Source organism: Sinocyclocheilus grahami, unplaced genomic scaffold (genome assembly GCF_001515645.1).
Source record: "Sinocyclocheilus grahami isolate Dianchi unplaced genomic scaffold, SAMN03320097.WGS_v1.1 scaffold101.1, whole genome shotgun sequence".
Taxonomy (NCBI): domain Eukaryota; kingdom Metazoa; phylum Chordata; class Actinopteri; order Cypriniformes; family Cyprinidae; genus Sinocyclocheilus; species Sinocyclocheilus grahami.
In genome coordinates, this window is record NW_015505280.1 from 114,296 (window position 1) to 141,937 (window position 27,642).

Here is a 27,642-nt window from a genome sequence, read left to right on the forward strand (position 1 = left end):
CTCATTCACCGCATTTTGCTTTCCACAAATGAAATATTCTGTCCCCTTTTCCATAGTGCTCCGTCGTGTGCATATAGGGATCTACCTACTCCACTCTCTATACTGTAAAAAATATCATTTATCATCAAGTTAAACAGAATAGGGCTACTTACACTTCCTTGCGGAGTTCCATTCTCTATCGAATATGTTCTAGAATACTTTGTTCCCACTCTAACTTGAATTGTTCTTCCAAACAAGAAATTTAAAATCCAATTGTACATTCTTCCATTAATTCCCAGACTTTCTAATTTCATTAATAACCCCTCTTTCCACAGCAAATCATATGCCTTTTCTACGTCAAAAAAGACTCCCACTAATACCTCCTTCTTAATTTGAGCCTTTCTTATTTCATTTTCCAGATAAACTATAGAGTCCATAGTACTACGCCCCTTTCGAAATCCACTTTGATATGCTGAAAAAATATTCCTACTCTCAATTACAAATATCAATCTATTCATGACCATCCGTTCCATGAGCTTGCATAGGTTGGATGTCAAAGCTATAGGTCTATAATTACCTGGTTTTGCAATCGGCACAATTACTCCGTGCTTCCAATCCACTGGCATGATCCCTGTTTTCCAAATCTTATTAAAAAAACTTAAAACCACACCTAAAGATTCGTCTGATAAATGTTCAATCATCTCATAACATATTTCATCTTTACCTGGGGATGTCTGCTTTACCCCTGCAATAGCTCTCTTCAATTCGTACATTGTGAAGTCTAATTCTAATGTACTACCAGTCTCAATCTTTTTTTCAAGTATGTGAATATTTTCTCTCACCTTCTCTTCCCTGTACTTCATCATACTATCCGTAATATTCGTATTACTGTGCACCATTACAAATGCTTCCGCAAGCATCTCGGCTTTATCATTATCAGAAACTGCAATTTTATCATTATTTTCTAAAACCGAATTATTATAGTTTCTCTGTATGCCTCCCATCTTCCTGATCATAGCCCATAAATCATTAATATCAATTTCTTCCCCTATTCTATTACATAATTCTCTCCGGGTGTGTCATCAAAGCACTGCGAGAGCTAAAAGAGATCGGACGTCTCCTTATGCTTTCTCTCGCCGTACTTTGAAGTCAAAGACACCTCTTCACTCTTGCGTGTCACGTGACCGAGTGTAATCGCAGCCTCTGTGATTGAAAAATCGCGTTTTCTCATATCGCGATATTATCGCAAATGCAATTAATCGTTCAGCCCTACTTCCAGCCTTCATGAATAATTATATATCAATTATAAATGATTAAATACAAGATTAATAGTAGTTATTAAGATTGATGTCATTTGGAATTGGTTAGGGGTGCTCCAATTTATCGGCTACCGATCAATATCGGCCGATAATCACGTTGGGATGATTGATCGGCGGTCTCTAAAAAGGCCAATCTCAAAAAAACGATCTTAAGCTGATGACGCTGCCATGCGAGGTTTGGCACGACATGCAGCGGCACCGTCTCAGTCTCTGTCCGGCGCGGGTGAAATAATTATAATGCTGAAGGTGAGGTACTCACCTTCATATTTCTTTATTAGATAACTTATAAAGTAATTTGAAAACCTTGTGTGAGACGTAATTTCACAAACAGCGCGTGTGATTCACCGTGTGCACACGCTCTCTCAAAATACGCAAATGTCTTCAAATCACCACATCGCGTCTATCTATAAGCGAGCTGCATGCTGCACAGTTGACATAAGAATTGTCACTTGTACAATCGAGGCAGTGTAACATCTTCACTAAAGTTTATAAATTGCATTGCTCTCCTGGAGACTGTGCGCTCATGCACACTCGCAGCGCACACACGTAATGCCAGGTTCACATTATTCCGTTTGCAGTGCGTATGTGGTGCGTATTTTTTCTGCGCTCATGTTAACAGATTAATAAAGCGCACACACTGCACATGGTTGCTGTCCAGTGGTGCGTTCCACAAGCGGTACGTCTGCAGCAGAGCAGAGATCGTTTCCGCACGAGTCTATTTTTGGTGCACTGCAAGAGCTGAATTAAAATAACAGTGCATTGTTTTGCAGTAAATATGAACATGGTTTGACACGAAAATTTAGTAATTACACCATAAATGCATATTATTAAAGTCTACTGTGTTTCACGGTCAACACATATGGCTTTTTGGCTAGGTTTAAAGGGAAAGAGCACTTTTAGATAAACAAGGCAATAATAGATGGCACTCGCGGAGGTAGAAAAACAAAATAGTTATAAATAATTAAAAGAAGGCTTTAAAAAGATTGGTATCGGCAGATACTGCTTTCTGTGATCGGCGTTCGGTGATCGGCCTCAAAAATCCTGATCGGAGCACCCCTAGAATTGATACAATGTGCTGGGAAAAAAATATGATCAGAATATCAACTTGCATAACAATTCTGCATGCACTGAATTTTTCCTCTTCTGCTGTCGAGGTAATGCAAGGAATGTTGTGATTGGTTGTCAAGGCAGCCAATCAGCATTTTAGCAGCCTCGTCTCTGATTGGCTAGAATTATGGCATATTGTAACGCTGGGTTGTGGTGAGCAAGCGAGCCGTTGCCATTAGGCATTTAGAGAGCACCGAGGGCGGGCATCAGGTGAGCAAGCTAGTGAAACGTTGCACGCGCAAAAGAGAAGGTCTGCACAAACCAAAAACTTATTTTAAATGCAAAATTTATATTTGTGCACTCGAAATACTTTCTTCTTTGCAAAACAAACATTTTCACCACAAAATTCAGTTTGCGCCCGTGCAAAACTCACTTTTGAATTGTGGCAGAGATGTAATCCCATAAAATCGCAAGCAGCTTGATGTGAAGATCAAACTCCTTCAGGTGCTTTTTGAGGCTTTAAGGGAAAACAAAGCATAGATTTTTTTCATAGGCTTTTTAAGTGAAGTATGTTTTATATTTTATTGTATAAAAATTGAATTAGAATTAAACATTTAACACTGTTTGCTTAAAGTAGTCTTGTGTTTGAATCGAAGATTTTGATTTTTTCGGGAGAACATAATAACCCGATTTTGTAAATGTGGCCAATTATATTCGCATTGAGCACCCAGTTTGCGCTTGTCTATAATTAAAATGAATAGCTTACATTTACAAAATGAGCCTGCAATAGCAGAAATACACCTTTTTAATGACAGTAAAGGTCCGTGTATAATACAATTGTCAATGAAATGAAAATGTTAAATGAAATAAGGAAAAAAATAATTAAAAGATTCTTCAGTTTAGTTTTATACATACATTATTATATCCATATATATTTTATTCTAATGTCACAAATAATATTGTCAAGGTTTACTGGGTTTTATTATTTTATTCTTTTGTAGTATGGGTTTGGTGAAGTGTACTAAAAGCAAAAATTTTTCACAGTATTCCAAACTGACCCACAACCTAGTCAGTTTGTACATAAAGTAATTAATTAATCAACTCATTCAACTCATCAAATTTTGAGTGTTGTACCGGTGCAATGGCAAATCGGGTCCTCCCTATCAGGTAGGCTAATTATTATCCTAAATACATAATTTAAAATGCGAATGGCTTACTATACACTCTAAAAAAATGCTGGGTTAAAAAGGGACAAACCCAGCTATTGGGTTGTTTTCACTCAAAACAACCCAACTGCTGGGACAATACAACCCAATAGCTGGGTTTGTCCCTTTTTAACCCAGCATTTTTTAGAGTGTATAGTGCAAATAGAACAAATTGTTGACAATGCTTGAAAATTGTCAGGGATTCAGCATTCCGGATGGGGGCGGGAAGGTCATTCCACAAGCCAGGAACAGTGAACGAAAATGTTCTGGAAAGTGATTTTGTGCCGTTCTGTGATGGTACCACGAGGCGTTGCTCACTTGTAGATCTCAGGCTTCTGGAGGGGATGTAGATTTGTAAGAGTGAGTGGAAGTAGGAGGGTGCTAAGCCTGGGGCTGTTCTATACACAAGATTCAATGTTTTGAACTTGATGCGAGCCGCAACTTGTAGCCAATGCAGGGAGATAAAGAGAGGTGTGACATGGGCCCTTTTGGGCTCATTGAAGATCAGATGTGCTGCTGCATTCTGAATCATTTGTAGAGGTTTGATTGCGCATGATGGAAGTCCAGCCTAGAAATGACAAGGGCCTGGACAAGAAGTTGTGCAAACTGTTAATTTACATTATGTACATTATATATAATTGACATTTTGATTTTTTGTTTGTTTGTATTCTGTAAAGCTGCTTTGGAAATTATGTTAAATAAAATGCATCCAAGTATAAATAGAAACGTCTCTAATGTTCACCAAATTCTCCTTTATTTCTAACTGCTTGTCTTCATTTAAACTGTATTTGAATACAAAACAGTAATATTTGAAAACAAAACAGTAATACTTTGAAACTTTAAAGTGTTTGTTTCACCTTTTATTTTTACTATTGTACTGAATTCAAATTTTGACCATTTAGGGGGTTTATTAGCTGCTGTTTGGTGCAATTTACAAATATTAACAGGTATTAGGTGATTGTAGTATTTTAGATATTAAGAGGAAAAAAATGCATTTGTATGTCTGTCTTGCATTTTCCATTTAGTATTTTTGCATCAGAGCAATATGCATTCTAGAATGTAAAATAGAGGAGGTTAGACATGACCAAAATGAATTTGGGTAACATTAAAGCCACGCTTTGTGAAATAGTGGGGGTAACAGATTTCGGTAACCCATTATGCTGCCTTGTCAGATTTAGTGTTCCTGCTTTATGTCTGTAGTTGTTCACATCAGAGCAAAATATTTTCTAAATTACAGAAAAGAGGACTTTAGACATTACCAGGGTAGCTTTGTATAAAATTTAAACTTTTCTGTGTGAAATGGAGAGGGGTAACAGATTTTGGTAACCTGTTATGGTGCCCTGCAAGATTCTGTGACCTTGCTGTATCTCTGTGTCTGTTCACATCAGAGTAATATGCTATCTAGGATATAAAATAGATGAGGTTAGACATCACTAGAGCACATTTGTTTAACATTAAAGCCATTTTGTGTGAAATAGTGTGGGGTAACGGTAACCTGTTATGCTGACTTGTTGGATTTGGTGACCGCTGTATGTAGTTGTTCACATTAGAAAAATGTATTCTAAAATACATGAGAGACAAATTTAGTAAAAATTCATTTTAGAGTATGAAAGAGAGGAGGTTAGCTATCATCAGAATGAATTTGGGTAACATTAAAGCCACTCTGTATGAAATAGAGGGGGGTAACCATTTATTTATTTATTTTAATAAATGAATCTGTTTTACAGCACCACTGATTTGACACGTCTATTTCACCACAGCATTTCAACAGACACCCCCTTCACGCCGCCGTGCTCTCAATGGTGTGCATGAACGCCTGGCATATTCTTGTACAAACATTTACTGAACAAGTGACCTGTGGTCACAGATTTCTTTCATCTGCGTTCAGTGTTAAACACAGATTCTTTTCTTAAAAATCCTATGAACATTAAGTGTGATCCCTCTCTGTTTACAGTCCAATGCCAAATTAAAAACGTATATTTCTTGTTCTAATGTTGCCACTGCTGGGGTTATACATACTTCTTAATAAAGATTGCAGATTGACTCTGAATGTAATATTCATGTCTACGTTCTTTAGGTTTTCCATCAGTGTGATGTGGGTCAAAAAGGTTATTTGTCCAGAGAAGATCTTAAGATAGCGGTTGTCATGCTTTTTGGATACAAGCCATCAAAGGTACAGAAAATAATCAGAATCACTTGCTTGATATTCTCCAAAATATACATTTACTGTCTCTTTAACTGACATCCGCTGTGTTCTGAAATTCTATTCTGGGATGCTGACTAGTGATATTCGATTCCCTGAATGAATCGTTCTTTTGATTTGGATCTTCTCAATGACTGAACATTCAGCCGTTCAGTTTGAACGAATTTGAACGATTCGTTCAGGAATCAGATGGACTGAAATCAATCTGAGCCGTGCTGTGTATGCAGTCAACTCATGATAGCATTAAAAAAATGTGTACTGTTTTTATGTAACGTCAAACAGATAACCTCAGTTTTCCAAATTTGCATGTGGGGATTCAGATGTTTATTTTTTGGTTTGGAATAACATTCAAGTATTTTCGCGCAGTACAGTTCAAGTGCGCAAAAATCTAAACAAAACAAAAAAAGCCATTTGGAAATAGCCTATTATTTAATCGGTCTTTGTCAGTCAAGTGCGTTTATGATGTGTGACACCACAGAGGTGCCATTTTGAAGGTACTGTTGCATTGAGCAGTGAACTGAAAGTATATAGAGCAGTACAGTAAATACCAATTAAATCGTCAAACTGGAGAAACTGAAGCAAACCAAATAGATACGATACCGAGATAATTTCAGCAAAGATTTCAGGAACCATAATTTATATAAATTGTCATTGATTAACAATACTGATCAATGAGTTTTAAGATGCAACAACATTGCACAGTAACAACATTCAGCATCTTCTGAAGTTTACTGAAGATACTGATATTTATGTGCATACAGTTGCAGTGCAGATGCACCGGCAACTTGCTCTCGAGTGTTCACGGACCGTCTTTGACATTCCAATATGGCGGACGGCTTGCGTATAGCGGCCCATAGAAACAGCCACTAATAGGGCATCTAGCTATACATATCTATGTCGATAACTGCCAGTGGATCTGTGTCAACAGTTTTACTGAGTGAAAACATGTTTACAATACTTACATAGTGACAACTATTTCAGTGTCAAGTATATATTTATTTGACTGACTTGTGGAATAATAATTTTAATCAGAAAGGGATTGCCGATTTAAAAAAAAAACTATTTAGAGTTGAGTAATTTTTTTGTAGTTTGTTTATATATTTCTATTTATAATTTAACATTAATTTTATATTTTCTCTTGCAGTCAGAGACAAATGTTTTGATGGAGAATGGCACAATTAAAGACCGTCCAGGTAAGGACATAATATAGTACTTGTCATATTGAATTACTGCATCACAGTTTGCTGTACAGTTGTAGACATGCCAGCCCAATGCTGTGTATTTTAGTGTTTTGCAATTCACCTTCAGCAGATGCTCAACCCACATTTATGTGCAATCCAAAATGATATGCACAATTTCGCTCCTGATTTATTTTTGTGGAAAACCAAATTTTATACTGCTCAGGCAAATTGAAAGGAAAAGGAGCTTGACTTAGATACTGTGTAATCTTTTTACACATTGCCAGTAATGAAATCCTGACAAACAGCGGTAAATAAAGTTGCTGTGAAATGCATACAGGATTTCTACAGGCCCTTTTGACAGACAGAAACACTGAGGAAAATGGGGGTTTGGCAGGACAGCATTTTGAGGGAGACATTAAATGGTTGAAGACCTAGATTAGTAAGTAATTTGTTTCTTGTTTTATCCCACAAGCAAATTGCTTTTGTGTGCTGCCCTGTGGGAAAGCATAAGATAATCTAGTTAAAGTGGCATGTTTTGAGTGATTAAATATTCCACCATTAAATCTTGCTCAGAGCAAATGGTGAATTAAATTGCCCCTCTTTTGAATTTCATGTGATTACTAAATTAGTGATGGTCGGGAGGAGAGGGTTGCTGGTTGTGATGTGGGAGGCTTGACTAGACTCAATAGTGAAATGCTCTGGCAGGCTCATTCCATGCAAAAGAGGCCGCTTAAGGCTTCAGTGCACTGTTGCCAACTCTCGCGAGACAAGTAGGCAACCTCAAAAACAAGCCCAGTATTATTTGATTATTTATTATCATCAATGTTATTTATTATCAATTATTTATTACCAATAAATGAGCCTGCAACATATTAAATGAAACCATGAGGGAGAGGAGGGGGCGGAATGTTTGATGAATTACGCTACAGCACTTATATTATTGCACTGATTGGCTATTAACTGTGAGCAGACAGAGTGTCAATCAATGCATTGGAGAATACAGTGAACATAAATGTAAAAAAAATCCACAAAAAAACGCAACCTGAGACCCAGGATTTTTTCGCACAACTTAACAAAAAAAAGTTGCATATTATAAGCAGACTTGGCAACTCTGCTTCAGCGCTACATGGTGTTCACAATACTACTGCCACTTGTCTAGTCCACCCCCTGGTCTCTGTCCTTCTCTTTATCTCACTCTTTCGTTTTTTTTTCACTAGTGAAATAAGCAAGAAACGGAGGAAAGGTCACACAGCTAGCTATCACCTAATTGCGATTTCTAGTGCATCTATTTTTATCACAGAGGCATGAAAGCTTCAGGATGTGAGAAGTCATTGATTCAGAAATCCCTCCACAATGGTAACTGATAAATATTTAATATCAGATTTTTGGCCCTTTTGATAGGGATACAATGCAAGGCTCAAACTCGCCTTGCCCCCATGAGCGCCACAGGTTAATATGCCAGAGCACATGTGGTAACCACTAGGCCTTTGAATAGTTTGAGTGGTTTTAGTTTATTGATTCATAAGTTGCTTACATTTGTCTGCAGCATTTTTATAGGAATACTTATAAATATTTTAAATTTTTGGTGTGGTACAAACAAACTGTTATGCAACCTTTCTTTGTGGACACCATTATAATTCATTAATGATGCAATTTCATTAATGATGCAATTAATGACGCTGTGTTTCATTGTGAAAGCGAAACTACTTTGTTTGGCCTTCCAAAAGAGGACGATATCCGCTTTGTCATGCCTGGAGCTGATCCGTGCTGGTCGCTGAGGAAATACACCAACTTCGTGCTGTCGATCACCGGATCGGCTTTCACCGTGGACAAAGCGGAGTCCAGCCCGGGGTCGTCACATGTGGTTGCCGCAAGCCCTTCGTCGAATCCGGCGGCCGCGCCGTTCTCAATCCCGCCCGCCTCTGCTCACTCAAGCCGGCCTCAGCATACTCTAGGCCGCGGCTCACTCTAGGCCTCCGGCCTCCGCTCACTCACTCAGTGTGTAACGCTTTTTTGTTGTGAAAGCGAAACTACTTTGTTTGGTCTTCCAAAAGAGGACACGACTAGAAATCAGTGGTTAAGTTGTATTTACAGCACTGTTCCAGAACAGTTTAACCCAAATATTCAGATGTGTGCAGCACATTTTATGGAGGACTGTTTCCTGATCCTGGTAGAGTAGACTACAATGCTGGCTGTTCTGACTCACAGACTGTAAGTACGTTTTTTATGTTTAAAGAATTTGCCACTGACGATTCAAACGCGAGTTTTTTGGGCAGTGTAGAGTTGCACTTGTTGTTTGTCATTTCTCCGATCACAAATGCAGACATCACAATATGGTAAGGGGCGTAACATTTCCGTCAAATGCTTGAGGTATTCAGCCTGTCACAACGCACTGGATAGCTGGCCAATCAGAGCACACCTTGCTTTTCAGACTGATGAGCTTTGTAAAAATCGACACGTTTCAGAAAGGCAGGGCATAGAGGAGAAACAATAATGTACAGTATGTGGAAAATAATGTGTTTTTTTAACCTTAAACCGCATAAACACATTTCATTACACCAAATACACAAAATAATGTTCTTTTTAGCAGCATCATATGACCCCTTTAAGAAGTGCTAAATTATTAGACATTTCAGTGTGGCACATATCTCCTGCTATTTGTGTCTTTTCAGTGTGCATAAGAGTAGGAATGCATGATCTTATCAGTACCAGATTTCTTTTCTATTTATTGGTATTGATCGATTTGTTGATATTGACTAATTTCCCCTATTCTTTCATTAAGACTACCTTTGCCATCAAATAGTCGGTTCAAATTAATCAGTTAAATTTGAAAGATTTTTTTTCTTTTATGTTGCCATTCACGGGTTTATCTCCCCTAAAAGTGAACATTGCGTTATTTTAGTTTTGACAGTTTTTGTAATTTAGACTAAAATATCAATTTATATTAATTTATTATTAACCAATTATCTGTTGACACGATCGTGCTTAATTATCTGTACATCCCTGCATAAATAGCCAGCATTTGTTCAGAATACTAGAGGAAAACTGTTGAAGCCCTATATATTGAACTGCATTCAGATTCATGCAAATGTAAACATGGGCTCTTCCCAGGCTTTGTATGACAAATATTTGTTTATGATGGGCCTTGATTTGAAAAGCCCAGCTTGACTAACCAGAATGGAACAGTAGATTAGATCTTAAGGTTTACATTTGGTCTTTGATTCTCCAAAAATCTTCTTATATTTAGGCTGTTTATGTAACATTCAGCGTCCATGTAATGTTTTGTATCCTAGCATCCACCCTGGGCTGGAACGGCTCAGGGTCAGTCCGAAGTGAAAAGGGAGGAAGGAGCACATAAAATCAGAGATGTCCATGATTTTAAATAAGAGCTCAAGGCGAGAACAGTGTTGCATATTTTCCTGTGTGTGTGTGTGTAAGTCAAGCAGTGGCCTGTTCTGCTAAATGATTCACGCAAAAGAGGAGAGAAGATGTGAGGATCAGAGGGAAGGGGAGGGCGGTGTGAAGAAAACCAATTGAAGAAAGAAGAGCATAGAAAGACCCCAAGGTAGTGAAGATCGTAGAGAGGCAGAAATTATGAAAGGGATGGGAAGGACGTATAGACCACCCAGTTGACACATCCTTGACTGATGGGCTCTGTATCACAGTGAATGTCAGTCATCCCTGATCTGGCTTCCTGCATCAGCATTGTTTAAAGGCAGGAGGGGAACAGAGAGAGAGAGATGGGGTTTAAAGAAGTCAGCACAGCTCTTCGTCTTTCATTTGTTGCCAAACATGCTGTCTGGCATATGTGTAAACCTGTGCACGTCTTCTTTTTATTTTTTTGTAAGAGAGTGTGAGTTTTAGGATATTAAAAACTGAACTAGGTACATATGTACTGTGCGTCCATAAGATACTTTTAGAATTTCATTCAGATATGTGTTTAATAGATTTCATGGCTATGTGATGATAAAAGAAACAGATATCGCTTATGTGGTGTTTAAAATCTCTGTAGGCCAAAGTTGTCCTGATTCTATAATGAATTTGGCAGCACACATTAAAGTCAACGTGAAATGAAAATTTCATGTATTCAAAATCTGTGTATCTTGTACACATTAGAGCACATTATGTCTAATGTCTAGAACACATTAGTAACCACATAGCAGAACCCTGACAATCACTTTAGCATTGTGGTTGTGTTTCTTTTGGTCAAGCACCAAATTATTTCTTCAGGAAAAAGTAAAACTCTGCTTACTAACTTGTTTTTAGAAAACAGTCCTTTCTGTGTTCATGTAGTATTCTTTTATCACTTGGCGTGAGATTCTCAAAGGACATATTACAGCACATGTTTTGGCATGACTCGAAGTGCAGTGGAACCATCATGTCTGTCCTTGGATATCTTAATTAATTAATGCTTTTCCCAATAGAGGTTTATCCCCCAGTTTCTCAGCCATCACTGTCAGTGTGGCCCACCCAGATCCCCTCGCCAAACTCTCTCTGTAGGTTTGGTGTTTTGCGAGAATGCTGTAGAACTCCCCAGCCTACTTTTTTCATCTCAATAACAGCACTCAGAGAAAAAATGACTACCCTGCAGGCAAGAGGGAAAGATATTACTCCTTTAAACACAGTGCTTTCAGATGATTGCCATGTAAAGGAAGAGCATGCACTTCAGACGAGAGCTTTGTAATAAACCCAGTATTCTTTCTCTACCTCTTTTATTCTTTCTCTGAAAGGGGTCTTGCTGGAGCGGTTTGCGTCTCTCATGGGGAGGAAGATGTCAGCAGAAGATCCATATGAGAAGACAAGGCAGATCTTCAGAGCATTTGATGTACACTGTATGCATTCTGCGTGTTTAACACTTTTGCTTCAATACATTTAAGTTGATACAAAATTAGACTGAAAATGTTAAAGAATCGCGAATCAGTTGCCCTGTTTGTTGGATATTCCAATGAGAGGCAAATGTATTACTAATTAATTTTGCTACAGAAATAATTTCACTGAGTAAGTTAGGAGTGACTACAGGAGGAGGCTATCAGCTGACCTTGATTGAATCTACTCAGAATGGTCGAGGGATCTTATTTCATTAACCTTGCTGACCCGCCGTTACAGAGGAAAACGGGTGTGTTTGAGCAGAATATTTATACATGTGAAGACTGCCTCATCAGTAGATGTTCGATGGACCCATTATTGCCTGAAGCTGACTCTCTCGTTCACTTTCTGTTTATCTAGGTATCTCATTTGCTTTCTCAGACTGCTTTTAAATATCTCCGACTTCCTGTGAGCCTCCCAATCAGGATTTGGAGCATTTTTACACCCTCCCATGACCTAAAATAGTCTCCAGCAATAAGTAGTAGGCATTTAAAAAATACAGTTGGATTTTAATTAGAATTGTGAATGTTAATGAACCATCAAATTCATCTCGAGGACCAAATTGCTGTGAGCGAGTTCACTCAACCCTTGTACGAATTCTGAGCGACCTGAAAATTTGCTAATTTTAGAACCGAGATTGGAAGTCAGATTCTGACTTACATTTAACTCACCCAACCTAGTGTGTTTTTGGATTCAACTTTGTAAATCAGCACTGAGAAATGATAGTGCTATAAAGTACACTTTGTATGAAATATAGATCTTTTTAAAAATGAAATTGGCTTTAGAGATTCACCGATCAACCAGCCAGGGACTGGAATCAGCCGATTTTCCACATGATCGGCCCAGACAGATGACCAGCCGGTTAGTCGCACGTCTTTCTGATTCTGAGCCGGTCCGTGAAGATGACACAAAGTTCGCAATTTGTAATAAGATTAACGCTTGAGTGGGACAAGTAGATTTTTAAAGGGGCAAGTGAGAAGCCTGATTAAAACGTCAATAACAAAAATAACTAGGGAAGCACTGAAACTTGGCCTCCAGAAATTTTCGCACGAGAATTCAGATGTGCAGCCATAATCAGTACCTGAGATTATCATTGTCATAGTTTGTATGTTGTTGACTTCGCGTGTCACCATTGCGGCTGGTTAGAATAAAAATTCAGATTAACATGGATGGTGTCGTGGCGCTTGTAGTTAGGACACATTGTAAAGGTCCTTGCATACTGAGTCCAAAATTTTCTTATGGGTTTTTTCGTATTTGTCATCCTAAAATATGTCACAGAAACAGAAACCTTGCACACTGAACACACTGAGTTTGATGCATATTAAAGGGTTAGTTCACCCAAAAATGAAAATTAGGCTGTGTTTTACCCCCGAGGCATCCTAGGTGTATATGACTTTCTTCTTTCAGATGAATCCAGTTGGAGTTATATAAAAAATTGTCCTGGCTATTCCAAGCTCTATAATTGCAGTCAGCGGGTGTTGCAGTGCTTCAGTCAAAAGAAGTTAAATAAAAAGCGCCCATCCATAAAAAAAAGTGTCTCACACAGCTCCAGGGGGTGAACAAAGGCCTCCTGTAGCGAATCGATGCATTTTTGTAAGAAAAATAACCATGTTTAAAACATAATAATCAATTTAATCTAGCTTGCGCTCACTGTTGTAAACGGAAGCAGTTCCGGGCAGATGGCATATGAGGTCTGCTTTGCACATGCGCCGCTCAAAAGTGACGCACGCGGAAGCGCAGGGGAGAGATCAAAACAAAACAACGGTCACTAATTAGAAGTACAAAACAAGGATTTGTAAAGAAGAATGTCAGAGGATTTCGATATAAACCAAGAGGAGACTGGTTTTCCTTTGCTAAAGTAAGGAAACTTTGCTTCCTCTTGTAAACAAACATTGGTTTTCACGAGACTCACCGGCGCATGTACAATGCTGACCTCATACGTCATCCGCCCGGAGCTGCTTCCGTGTACAACTGTTGGCGCAAGCTATATTAAAGTGATTATTACGTTTTGAATATTAATATTTTTCTTTCAAAAACGCATCAATTCGCTACAGGAGGCCTGTGTGATTTTTTTGCATTGAACCATTCTTTTCAAGTGCTCAGATCACTCACACATGCACCGTTGTAGTGCTGGGCAATTTTTCAGATTTTATTGAATAATTAGATTTTTTAAATTCCTTTTTTCACTGTTTTGAATAAAGAGAAGCAAATATTACAATTAGACATGTTGATGATACGCCAATGGTTACAGTTAAGAGAAAAAAAAAGTAGAACATATCCATAGTCCTAATCGGGTATTCACACAGAATGAGCAGAGAAAGCTGATTTTATTCCTTAAGATAAGCACAAATAATGAGAGAGCGCTCTCAGGTGTGCTTATCTCATCCTCTTTGCTTGATCTCATGCAAGTGTGGCATTCTAATAACACACCCGGCCCTGCAGTGAACAACTTTTTGATGTTTTAAAGTATTAGTCTTGTTAACTCTTGCTCTGGGTTTGTCCTCTCTACAGGTCGTGGCTTCTTGAAGCTGGATGACTTCAAAAGCGCCTTCAAGCGAGTTGCCCCTCGTCTGCCGGAGAGGACTGTGCTGGAGGCTTTCCGGTAAGAGTTCAGGTTCACGGCCTCTCTGTAGATGCATCATTCAGAGGGTTCTCTGATCTCTCATGTTTCCATCATCTTTCTTCTTGATTTCCTTTTCCAAAGTAGATTACAAAGGCAGATGAATGTAATTACACCATGAATATGTAGTCAGAAAGGGATTTTTGCACCCATCAGTCAGAGCAGGCCTCCTACTTCAACCTCAGCAACAAGCTTTTGGCCAGAGCTTTGTTACTCAAACTCCTCCAGTGTGAGGGAAAATGTTTGATACAGTCCCATGTGAGAGTAGCACATTTCTGAGAGTCTGGAGGCTTGCGGTGTTGAGATCTGGCTGCTCATTAGGGTGAGAACAGTTCCTTTGTGCCATGCTCCCTATTGAGTTTCTCAGCCCCTCTCCACTCCTGTTCAGGCTCCATGGATACTCTACATGTCTCTGAGCACCTCATCTTCACCGTCTCACTCAAAACTGCTCTGAACAGGTGGGATTCTGAGTCTGTGCGTGCTGTGCGTTCACACCCATTTCAAACAGTTATCACTAGGCCCAGAGCTATCGCTGGATCCCAAAGCCAATACGACATTCGACAATCTCCCACTAAGATCTCTGCATTACTTTCGTACTATGATGTATCTAGAGGTTTCAGCTTGTCCCTGCGTTTGCAGTTATAGTGACACATTATTATCAGCCCTCAGCCGAGTCTCTCTTCTGGGTTTCTACTCCTTTTGAAGAGGTGACGTGGTTACCGTACGCAGTTCTGAGACAGGGGCAATTAATCTCTTTCATCCTTTGTTTTTTTAATTAAATGCCACAGTCGTGTCAGAACTGAAGCGCTAAGGGCTTATGCCACGAGAAATCATGTAGCGTGACATTAGACATTCGATTTGTATCTAGCGACTTCTTATTTGGCATTAGGACTGTAGCTAATGATTATTTTGAAAATCGACTTAATATAATGATCCAATATTAATCTGCTATGCGATTAATCTTAAAATCCCAAGAGCACTCTGTATTTCTTCACAGTGTTTCCTGTGCCATTTTTTTTTACGAACACAATCTTCTTAATAAATCAAAAACATTCACCACTACCAGTGTAGTCTGATTTGCAAACAAATAACTTTTTTTTTCTTTTCAATACCATAATTTTTGGTTGTGTTGATTATATCTTTTAGAAAGTGGACTGCATAGTTTGGGCCCAGTTATAATTTTTTTTTAAATTAGTATTTTTGTTAGAAGTGTCCTTGTATAAGGCAATAGCTAAGAGATTTTCTTTCATATGCAGGCAAAAGCTGAATTATACCCAAAAGTAATCTAAATTGGAATATAATTAACTTCAGAAATTATTTTGAGTAAAATATTGTCATTGTTGTTTTAGTATTATTCATATACTATTATAGTAGTATAGAAGTAGCTTTTATTTTTATATTTTCAGTTTAAGTTTTAGCACTTTTGTTGCATACTTTTTGGAATTTTATTAGATATTTATATTATATTTAGCTTTATTTTAATAATTTTTTGTAATTTTAGTACTTCTTTTGTATGTACTTTCGATGTTTAAGTTTATTAAGAATATTAGAATGTATCTAATATTCAATTTATTTCAGCTTTATTTCAGTTTATGAAAACTTTAATTTTTCCTTTTTTTTTGTTAACACTTTATTTTAAGGACCAATTCTCACTAATAGCTTGCTGCTTATTAGCATGCATATTACTAGAATATTGTCTGTTTATTAGTACTTATAATGCACATTTTAATGTCTTATTCTGCATGACCATGTTTTAGATCCCTTAATCCTAGCCCATAGCTAAACTTAAAGGGGTCATATGATGCTGCTAAAAAGAACATTATTTGGTGTAGTTGGTGTAATGAAATGTGTTTATGCGGTTTAAAGTAAAAAAAACACATTATTTTCCACATACTGTACATTATTGTTTCTCCTGTATGCCCCACCTTTCTGAAACGCTTCGATTTTTACAAAGCTCATCGTTCTAAAAGAGCGAGGTGTGCTGTGATTGGCCAGCTATCCAGTGCGTTGTGATTGGCCGAATACCTAAAGCATGTGATGGAAATGTTACGCCCCTTGCCATATTGTGATGATGCCTGAACATGAAAACCCATTATAAACGAGGCATTCGTTGCATCCAGTGGGGACATAATTATGGATTATAATGACTTTTATACTGTCTTTTTACGCGTAAAAAATTGCACCACATAAACATAAAACCATGTCTGCATTTGTGATCGAAGAAATGACAAACAACAAGCGCTACTCTACACTGCCCAAGAAACTCGCTTTAAATATATAAAATATAAAAACTCTTTAAATATAAAAAACGTATTTACAGTCTGTGAGTCAGAACAGCCGGCACTGTAGTCTACTCTACCAGGTTCAGGAAACAGTCCTCCATAAAATGTGCTAGACGCATCTGAATATTTGGGTGGAAGTGTTCTGGAACAGTGTTGTAAATACAGCTTAACCACTGATTTCTAGTCGTGTCCATTTTTGGACGGCCAAACAAAGTAGTTTCGTTTTCACAACGAAACACAGCGTCACACACGGCGGGCTTGAGTGAGCAGCGGCGGCCTACAGTGAGCAGAGGTCGGGGGCTAGCGTGAGGAATGGCCGGAGGGTTAGAGTGAGCGGCGGCAGCCTACAGTGAGCAGAGGCCGGGGGCTAGCTTGAGGAACGGCCGGAGGGTTAGAGTGAGCAAAGGCGGGTGGGCTTGAGAACGGCGCGGCCGGCGATTTCGAAGAAGGAGCGTCCGGAAGGACATGTGACGACTCCGGGCTGGACTCCGCTTCGTCCATGGTGAAAGCTGATCCGGTGATCCACAGCGCAAAGTTGTAGTATTTCCTCAGCAACCAGTACGGATCAGCTCCAGGCATGACAAAGCAGATATCATCCTCTTTTGGAAGGCCAAACAAAGTAGTTTCGCTTTCACAATGTAGGTGTGGCTGACTCTTAACTTTTATAAAGAATATCTCTTTGGATTTGAGACTTTAGTCTTTGCAACTTTACAGATCTTCTTTATGCACCAAGAGCTTGTAATACTCCAAAGAGAAAGGAAAAATTTAAATCGCATCATATGACCCCTTTAACAACTACCTTACTAACTAGTATATTGAGGGAAAACTTTTATTTGTAGATAACAATAACACGGTCAACCTAATATTCAACAACAAAAATACGATTGAGCAAATTTTTACTGTCAAATAATGCTGACTTCTCGTTTTAGCTCTGTTTGGCTAAGCTGGTGATTCCCTGTCGTCCTCTCAGGTGTTGACCTTTACCAGTAGATGCGTATCTCCCATTATGAAAAGCCATGTAGATGTTTGACTAAGCAAGAGTAGAGAAGCACCTAGAACAAACAGGAACACTCTGAGCACTCTGTGTGTGTGTGTATTTGTGTCTTTGTGTGTCAGTGTGTGTGCGCTCTACGCATCAATTCGCTACAGGAGGCCTGTGTGATTTTTTTGCATTGGAAAAAAGTAGATTTTTGTTTGTATATGCTGTCAATTATAGTTCTTAGAAAGAAAATCGGAAGGACAACTGTCAGGCAGGTGTTCTCCAGCAGAGCTTACATGCAAGCAAAGTGTCTTAATAATTTCAGCAGTTCCCAGACTGATTGTCTTTGTTCCTCTGCCAGCTAAGCTTAAACCCTCTGTCCTGGCTTTCTCTGCCTGATGTTCCTGTCAGACTGCCAACAGAGGCAAGTCCTCCTATCTGCGGCTGAACAGTTTGAGCTGGATGAGATGTTTGACTATTTCATCTGCGCCATCACCCACGTCCTCATCTTCAATGGGGACGTGCTGGAAGCTAAAGCTCGCTGAAGTGCGTCGCTCCCATTCAGAGTTGAAGTGGCCGCCTGCCTGGTGACAGAGCATGCTCGGTGCAGTTGGAAACCCTCCCGGTCTCACCTGGTGTGAAAGTGAGCTGAGTTCCCTGCCGATTCCTGCTCATGCATTGATGTCAAAACATTTGTTTTCTTGTGCATTCAGCGAATAAATCATGCAATTAGGCACCTTTCTAAAACTTCAGATCCTTTTACATATGAGATGTGACATTTTTCTAGATTTGCACAGGTCCTGTGGTTTCCGCAGGTGTCCGCTCTCATCCCTATTGCCGTGGCTGTGGAGGGCCGTGTTTGGTTACGCTTGTTGTCGGGTCCGACGTATTGACATGCATGTCCCAGTGCTCCGCGACCCCCACCACCCCCCATAATCCCCTCGCTCAGTGCGCCGCTGTGCCTCTCATCAATTCAGCAGACAGGCTAAACAGATTCCACTCTCAGCTCTGACTTTGGATGCGAGCGCTCTAAACTTCCTCTTGGGAGCCATTTCCTGCAAATCAAAGTCCTGCGTGCCAGCCGCTGAGAAGAAGGCACAACAAGCTGTTCCTTTGAGCTTTCCGGAAGAGGCTCCAGGATACACTCTGAGATCTCAGCCGGTCTTACTTCTCGCTTTCACAATATCAGGCAAAAAACTGCAAGTGGACTTAGGTATACTTAATTTTCCACGCCGACTTGTGCACTGTTAAATGTGTAAGCTTTTCAGAGTGTACTCCTTTGACCATGAGTGTGGATGGACACATCTGGTGAACCATTCTTTTCAAGTGCTCAGATCACTCACACATGCACCGTTGTAGTGCTGGGCAATTTTTCTGATTTTATTGAATAATTAGATTTTTTAAATCCCTTTTTTCACTGTTTTGAATAAAGAGAAGCAAATATTACAATTAGACAACTTCTCGTTTTAGCTCTGTTTGGCTAAGCTGGTGATTCCCTGTCGTCCTCTCAGGTGTTGACCTTTACCAGTAGATGCGTATCTCCCATTATGAAAAGCCATGTAGATGTTTGACTAAGCAAGAGTAGAGAAGCACCTAGAACAAACAGGAACACTCTGAGCACTCTGTGTGTGTGTGTATTTGTGTCTTTGTGTGTCAGTGTGTGTGCGCTCTGGTCCCCAGCTAGCGCACGTTCAAAGTCATAACCTTCACGCCGCTGTGCCATCTTGTTTTCCTCTCCACACCTCCTCCGGTTCTCCTCCGCCCCATCATCCTGCCACTGCTGACAGAGTGTGGCTGCAAACGGACCGAATGGGAAAAAATGGAATTCCAAGGAAGAAGTGAAGGAAGAGAGAGAGAGCTCACCTTGAATGTTGTGTTTGGAGTTTATCTGCAAGCCCAGGGCTGTGTTTAGAAAAGATTATCACAAGTGATAAGCGGGAACGTCCACCTTTGGTGTCTCTTTCAGAGGGTGCATGGGGTGCCCCGTGTGCGTGCAAGCATGTGTGTGTGTGTTGTCAGGTTTTCTCTTCTTTTATACCTTGAGATGAACTGAAGTCTCTCTTTTGAATCTATGTTTATGTTGCGACCACTTTGTGAAGAAAAGAGCAACACCCTTTTCCTGTTCTTTTTGGCATAATTATAGCAGAACAATGGAGTGCCCTGCAGGTTTCACACCATTAGCAGACGTGCTGTTGCCTCTTTATGCACTAGAGATTGATGGACATGTGCTGCCTCTCTGAATGAATGTTAACACCGCCATTTCTCCCCGCTGCTTGTTGCCATGACGACGTGGTATGCAGAGCTGGTGCCATCACACCTTGAGCGCTGCCTGCGGTTGTTTTTCTTTTTTTCCCTTCTTCTTTCACTACTCTCTGTGTTTCTCTTTTGTTGTCACCATTTCCAGAGCAACTATCTGCCATCACCTTTCCATAAATACCTGCTGCACACACATTCTTACAGTTCTTGAGTTACAAGAATGCAGCGTTTTTTCCCATCTTATTCACTTTATCCTCCTCCCCCTCCACATCGCTCTCGTTCTCTCGCCCGCTGAGGAATCTCAAGTTTCTCATTGTTCTTCTCCTCTCTGATGCCCTAGCTTTAGCCTTGTTGTGCTGACAGACTTGTCCTTACTAATAAGTCTAAAGGAAAAGCCCATTTTGCACTGTACATCATTCTCATTTAGTGGAGCTTTTATGTGCATTTGTCGACTGAGCTTCTGTACATCTATTAAACCTGACCACTTTGCATATATCTTCTTTTTCTTGTGAATATGTACAGGACTAACTGAAGTCGGAGAATTGTGCCCATGGAGCAGTCAGGTGCTAAAAAGTGTTATGTTGGTTGCTAAAACAGAAATCTTTTGTTTTATTCGCCTCCAGCACAGGAATCTGAACCAGCAAGTTTCTTGCGCACCTGTTTGAGGATCTGCCACAGTCTCAGCAAGCTTAATGCATTCGATTTTAGTAAGTTCAGTTTAGTTTTGAATAGTGTATTATAAGACGGGGTATCAATACACATTTCCAGATTTGATTTGTTTTCTGATTCATAAGCTGTTGATTCAATTCTTGTTTTGATTCAAATTCATTTTTGGTATATTTATAATGTCCATTTATTCTTCTAATGCTGTAAATGATATGGGCAGTGTTTTCATTTAGACTGATTCAAACCGGTAATTCATCTTTTTTAACTTTTTATTAAAAGAACTGCTCATAAGAGTCAGTTGTTTTAAGAATCGGGCAACACTGGTTAAGTTGTATGTTTTTGATTAACAAAGACAAGTCATTTGTTCTGAATCAGACAACACTGGTCATGTATGTCAATTGAAAATCGCTTTTTTTTTTTGGACTCAGCCCTAGTATATACTGAATCAAAATTTTTAATAATAATATTTATTCATATATACTCATAAAAGTCATTTGTTTAGAGCATTTGACTGCACTGCACTGAATCGTGTTGTAGGAGTTGTTTGTTTTTGAATAAGACTACACTGATTATGTTGTATGTCAATTGAAAATCACTGTTTTTACCCAGCCCTAGTATATACTGGATGTCATTTACAATAGTGGATTTTTATTTCAAATTTGTCAGTTTTACTTTTAAATTAAGTAAAACAAAGAGAAAAGCCTGTAGAATAATGGAACCACTTGCCCTTATCAATGAAAAATTGTAATTGCATCTCTCTTTCAATTGCAGCGATGAGTGCCGGTTTACTCATACTCTCCAAAAACGTTGTGTTCTCTGCGTCTGTCTTCAGAGTCTCCCTAATCTGAAATGGAGGCTAATGAAAAAGTGAATTAATTAGCATCCCTAAATTAAACTTCTCTTGGAGTTTTATCTTATTAATCATTGAGGGCTTTTTATGTGCCTTTAAAAAATATTTATGCAAATCACCTCACAATTTGAACGCCTAAAGCCAGCCAAGAGGTTATGGCGAGTATCTCGCTTTCACTCTCTCTCTAAAAGAAAGGATTTTCATACCTCTGTTTTTAAATATGCATGCATCATGCCCCCGGTATCTCATACTGTCCTGTTTGGTGGCTTCAGTACTAAGGAGACCAACCACATGTAGGAATAGGGTCACGACTCCTTCATGCTATTTTTTTTCCCCAAGAGTGGTGAAGAGAGAGAGAAATGGGTGGTGAGGGGAGAAATGAGGAAAAACTCCTACAGATCAGTAGCAAATTAGCCCTGCCTGGTCTCAGCATGAGTGCATTTACAGCATATTGAGAGTTTGCCCTTTCCCTTTGCCACCATATCAAGGTAATTACATTTCCTTTGTAGTGCTCTGAAAGGAGGTATTGCTGGCCTGGAGTTTCACTGCCCGCCCATGGAAGCACAGAGTGCATAAATCCCTTAAAATAGCTCTTTTTTCCCCTCTTCCTGCTGACACAATAAGCTTAATGATGGCACAATAACGCCGCCAATTCAGCTCTGTGCTGGACACTCAGAAAGCCGCTAATGGTGAGCTGAAGAGCGGCTTTTGGAAACATAAACGTTATTCCTTCACACATATCACATACACAAGCAAACTCTCTCACGACCGTTTGACAGTGCAATGGACCCGATTTTGTGGGAGAGGGAATTGTTGAATCTAATTTCAGCTAATTTCCTCAGTCTCTTGCTTTTTTTGTCATCTCGTTGAAATAATAAATTGCTGAAAAAGGGCAAAGCCTGCATCAGGGCTTGCATTATTTTCCCATCTGTACTGAAAACTTAATCAGCCATGCACAGATGCGGAATGGTGATTAGGAGTGAGACAAAAAATGCTTAGATAAATCTTTTCATTTTAGATTTTCCTTTGTTGACCCTTTATCCGCTCTGTCTTGTTCTCTTTCTGTCTGTTTCTCAGTCTTTAAACCAACGAGCTGGTTAAAGGCAGACTCAGAATTCAAGCAGGTTTGCCAGAGGGTAATGCAGTAATCACATTGGTTCCCCTTAGAGTGGGCGAATGGGTGAGGAGAGCGGTGCCCTCTGCTAGTAGCTGTTCCTCCAGCCTCTGCATACGTCTGGCTGGCTTCACTTGCACATGGAGGCTAAACATACACCATGTGTAAAGGCAGAAAATCCATTTATTTTTGTATTGTTCCATGTCTGCCTTAAAGACGTGCTCTTTTAGCCCATTTAATTTTCGCATACGTACTGTTTCTGTTTATAATTTGACACCCATATATAACAGATTACCGTCTGGAACCTGATGTTTTTTTTTTTTTACCTGATTGTTCTGTCTTGCTGTGAAATTATTTAGAGCTTGTCAGTTCATCTGAGATTTCCAAACCGAAATGTCTTCGGTTTCTTTTTAAACCAATGGCTTTTAGGGAAAGGGGGAAGGGGAACATCTGAGTAATTCCACTGGGATCTTTGTACATTGTGTAGTTGCCATGACAATTACAGTAGTCTCCACTGGCAATCATCCACCTTGTTGGAATTCTAATGAGGAAGTTTCCCCCTCCTCTTTTTTCTCTCCTCCTACTTTTTTTCTGTTTGGGTGTGTGTGCGGCTATCAAGGATCTCCTGCCATAGTGGAAAACTGTGTTCCTTGAAGCGAAAATATAAGTGAGTTTTAAATAGGGCCACAGAGGGGGCCACGATCTGCTGTCTGAGAGAGATAGCAGCATGCTGCTGGGCTGTGCACATTACTCTCTCTCCCGGGGTCTAGGCTAGTAAAGATGGGTTGATACGTCCGTCAGAACTCGCCTCAGAAAGTCTGAGAGCAAAAGAAGTGTTGTTTCCAGGAGTGAGGTAACATTGGTGGCACTCCCCGAAGATGGGTGATAAGCATGCATGACGAAAATTGCTTTAAAAACTTACCTTTAGTCAGAAGCATTGTAACAAACAAGCGTGACTTTTTGCTCTCTTTTTTTAAATGGCACCTTTCTGTGTTTAATATGCTTTTCAATGTTATTCATTTAGTTTCCACCTGCAGGCATATCCGTTACTGCACATAAGACACCAAATTTCATGCATTTGATGTGTACCGGTGAGATCATAATCATAATGATTTAAGGAGCCTCTGGAGCTCTGAATAAATCAATGAAATAATTAAGGCTATCAAAGTAAAAGATCTCTCTTCTATTGAGGGTACGTTCTAACCGAGCTCAAATCACGCAATCTATCGAGGTTTATTTCCTGATACAAACACAAGGTCACTGTAGCCCTTTTTACCAGCGTTGATGTTGTCTGTGCTCTTTTTTCAGTAGTGGCACTTTATCTTACAGTAGAGGATACTTCTGCGGCAGTTTTACATGTCAATATTCTCATTCCCATTGTGGAAGAGGAAGCAGTGGGAGCCCGTTCGGTCTCAACACTGTAAGCTGCTCTTTATAAATGCTTATGCTTCTCTTGGTACTAAATTAAGACATTGAATTGGGCTGAAGCCACAGGACAAGCAAATTCTCTCCAGGATGAGAGGATACAGGAAGTGCCCAAGCTCCAAGCCATTCTGAGCCAGGGGCATTAAGTAAATCCTGGCCGTTTACTGTGTGTTGGCTGTGCGTATGTGTTTGATGCTGATAGGATGGGATTGCAGGGATGGAAGGAAGCTCACTGTTGGTCCCGCATTCTCCTCCCATAAGGACCTTATATAACCCCTGTTCATGTTTCTGCTATGTTGTGCTATGCTCCTATAATGTTCTCTCTGACTTATCAGAAAAAAAAATGTATACACAGACAGTCATTTCAAAACTGCTTCAGAAAGGAACTGGCCGCCTAATAGAATATTTGAATTGTGTAATACAGGGTTCTTCAAAGCGTTTTCAAGCAAATAGAAAGATGGAGCAGCCAGGGACACCTTTATATGTGGATGGTTTGTTTGAAGTTAACTCAGTGTTCTTATTTTTTTCACCAAAATGTGGTGTTTTACAATGTTTTATATCAAACAATAATTGTCAGAGCCCTGCAGTACTGTCGTGGACCCCCTGATGAAGAACCCCTGCTCTGTTGTAATGAATAGTTTGCTCTGTGAAACAACATGGGTAGAGGCAACAGAACTGTTCTCTAGAAAATATCTGGGACAGCAGCAACCAATTATGCTGGCAATCGTATTATTGCACTGGACAACATTTCTCTTTATAGTCATCATTTACAAAGTACACTGCAGGCTTTAAACTGTTGGTTCACCAATATGTTGTACGTCAAAGACAACAGGGCTTGTTTTAGCACAGTGCAATAGAATTATGCCGCCGAGATGCATTCGCAAATGGTTTTGTCAGAGTGACAGATTTTCCAGTGCTTATATGAAATATTGCTGCATCGCATTCTGCTGAACTGTAGTGATTTGCAAATGGACTTAAAAACATAATGAAGATAAAAATGTTTGACAAAACACTCTATTAATCCTCCACTACATTATGAAAGTATTCCCGCTAGACTTGGCTGGTTTTAGACTGATCTTGGACAGAGTGTCCACTTGTATAAATTACTTTTACCATGTTGGTTATTTGGAGGAGCTATTATTGTAAAAGTAAATGCTCTGTAGGAATCATTTTAAAGAATTTGTGTCTGCACTTAGAGTGAATGGCTGCTCAAAAGCTCTTATGGTGAATGCCAAGTATAGGTCTTATTTTTAATATCCACCTCCCTTCGGTCAGAGAAAACAGGCATATTTCTATAACATAAGAAGTCTTTGTTTAGGGCTTATTCCATCGTGCATTTCCTTTCCTCCCTCTCTGTGTAGTTCTGTCATTATCAAGTGGAGGAGTTTCCTTGAACTTCTCTCGGATGTCTTGGATCTCATTATGTTTAATAGAAGTATAGGGCTTCAGTTGACATTGTCCATTATTATTTGAATGAATCGTTTCTTTGAGCTATTAGGAGCGTAGAGGCAGTAAGCATATAAGAACTGTTTCTCAAAATCAAGCAGGCTTCTAAAAGAAGAGCCTACTTTAAGTCCTGGTTTAAATAAGAGAGAAGCTTTTTTTTCCTATTTCTTCATGCTTAAAGGGATAGTTCACCCAAAAATAAAAGTTCTGTTATGTAGTCACCCTCATGTTTTTCTAAACCTGTATGACTGACTTTGTCTTTCTTTTGTAGATATACTGTATAAAAAAATGTCCATACTGAACAATGAAAGCCAAAGGAGTTTAATGTTGTTTGGACCCCTATTATATTTTCACCCCAGCACCCTATAAATTCTTATTCTTGTCCAACAGAAAGTCCTTCAAATCTAATATTAATAGTCGCAAAAGAGTACCTTTGATCCCCACAAGCAGTTTGCTGATTGGCTTCTTCTGACTGGTCAATGCACAGATTAGGGGATGACCGATATGTGTTTTTCAGGGCCGATGCCGATACAGATCAAGAAGACCGATTACCAATATTTTGAAACGATATATATGTCTGGTGTAAAAATGAAAATGAATGTCAAAATTAAGAATAACAAGGGCTTTGACAATATTTTTCTTTAAATGCTTTAAAATTATTTTATCGGCTAATTAGTTTTGAAAATGCCCGATACCGATAACCATAAAAAAGCTAAATATCGGCCAGGCTGATAATCGATTGACCTCTAGCAGAGATGGCTACCCATAATTCCCTGAGGGTCACCGTGGACTGCTGATCAGAGGACAGGACACAGATCAACTTATGCTTGGTTTGTGATGTTTTTTATTACATTTCTGAGACATGAATTCACCGTCCTGTAGAATGTAGCTGTAACCTGTTCACTCAAACAGCCTGTTAGTTTAGAGAACTAGAAGCATGTCTGTGCCCTAAGCTGCGAGTCTTCTGATTGGCTGTCAGAGATTCTAAACTGAGGCTCATGGGAATAGCAAGATCGTCTCGCTCTCTCTTTCTCCACAGCCTTTCCGCTGTCACGTTTTTATTATTAAACAAACACCGCATGGAAGGTCTGTCTTCAAAGGCGCAGACCATTAAAGTTTTTGCAGCCGGGATTTGAGGCAGCGTGTTTGTGTGACACACATTACGTAAGTCTTGTCTGACTTACCGCAGAGATTGAAAAGCAAAGCTGCGAATTCTGTTTGTGTCTGCCAGTAGCGGCGATGAATACTTATTTCAGATAATGCTTGTTTGTTATTTTGGCAAAAAACCCATCTCTGGGATGTTGGTCAGGGGCAGCTGCACTGCAGTATATATACATGACAATCATGGGTCGAATGGGTATTTTGTGTCCTCGATTGCATCACTTCCTGTTTAAGCTGTGATGTTTTTTGCGAAAAAAAGAGATGATTAACTCTCTGCCTCGTTTTTACAGTGTTCGTTTTCATGACAAGCTACATTTTGCAACTGGAATGGGAATTCGTCCATCTGCCAAGTCCAACTAGCCAAAACATTCTGATTGTGAATAATTGAGTGGGTCTTTCCTACATTACATGAGTAAAAGATGGTTTCAACTCGTGTTACAGTCGTCAGACAGACTGAATCAGGAAATATTTGGATGGAAAAAATGACTTTGATCATATTTCTGTTCTCTGGGTCAGCATGACTAACACAAGAATAGCTTGATGTCAGTGAATTAAAGATAGGATTTTTTTGGTCCCACATATCACCCTAGTTTTTTAACAGGGAGAGATTTAAAATTAAGTTTGGCAACATCTGAGTTTAGGCACTTCCGGTGTCTCTCTAAAAGCTTCCAGTCAGATTCAGATTATACTTGGCCTCCTGAGCTGCCATACTGATGTCTCTCTCATCATCGGCAAGTGTAGCATGAGAGAGAGAGTATGCTTTGGAGATGAAGATGACAACCCAAAAGTGCTTTTTCTCCCACTGATCAAAGAGGATAACTGGAAGGATTGTCCCATGAATAAAGCTATCAGACACCTGCAGGTATAATTACCTTGTTCAGACGTGAGCAGAAGGAGAGAGCAGGGTTGTTCAGACTTGAGAACACAGAGCAGTGAGGAGACATTAGAGACTCAAAAACAGGGCTTCTGTTGGAGACGGCGCTGTTTACTGTCACACGAGAGGTTTTTATATTTGTTCAGTGAACTAGTTGCAAATAAAAATA

The 27,642-nt window shown here is 39.4% G+C and overlaps 1 protein-coding gene across 2 annotated transcripts in view; it reads left to right on the forward strand.

Annotated features, from left to right (window-relative positions):
• The window catches only part of efcab11 (EF-hand calcium binding domain 11), a 57,080-nt gene that overhangs the window by 5,412 nt on the left and 24,026 nt on the right, over nt 1-27,642 (forward strand). Inside the window, exons 2-5 of one of the 2 annotated variants that reach the window (XM_016276303.1) lie at nt 5,628-5,723; nt 6,898-6,946; nt 11,665-11,766; nt 14,312-14,402. In XM_016276303.1, coding sequence (XP_016131789.1) covers nt 5,628-5,723; nt 6,898-6,946; nt 11,665-11,766; nt 14,312-14,402 — 338 coding nt within the window. The remainder of the gene's footprint in view (nt 1-5,627; nt 5,724-6,897; nt 6,947-11,664; nt 11,767-14,311; nt 14,403-27,642) is intronic. The other variant, XM_016276304.1, reaches the window with a different exon arrangement.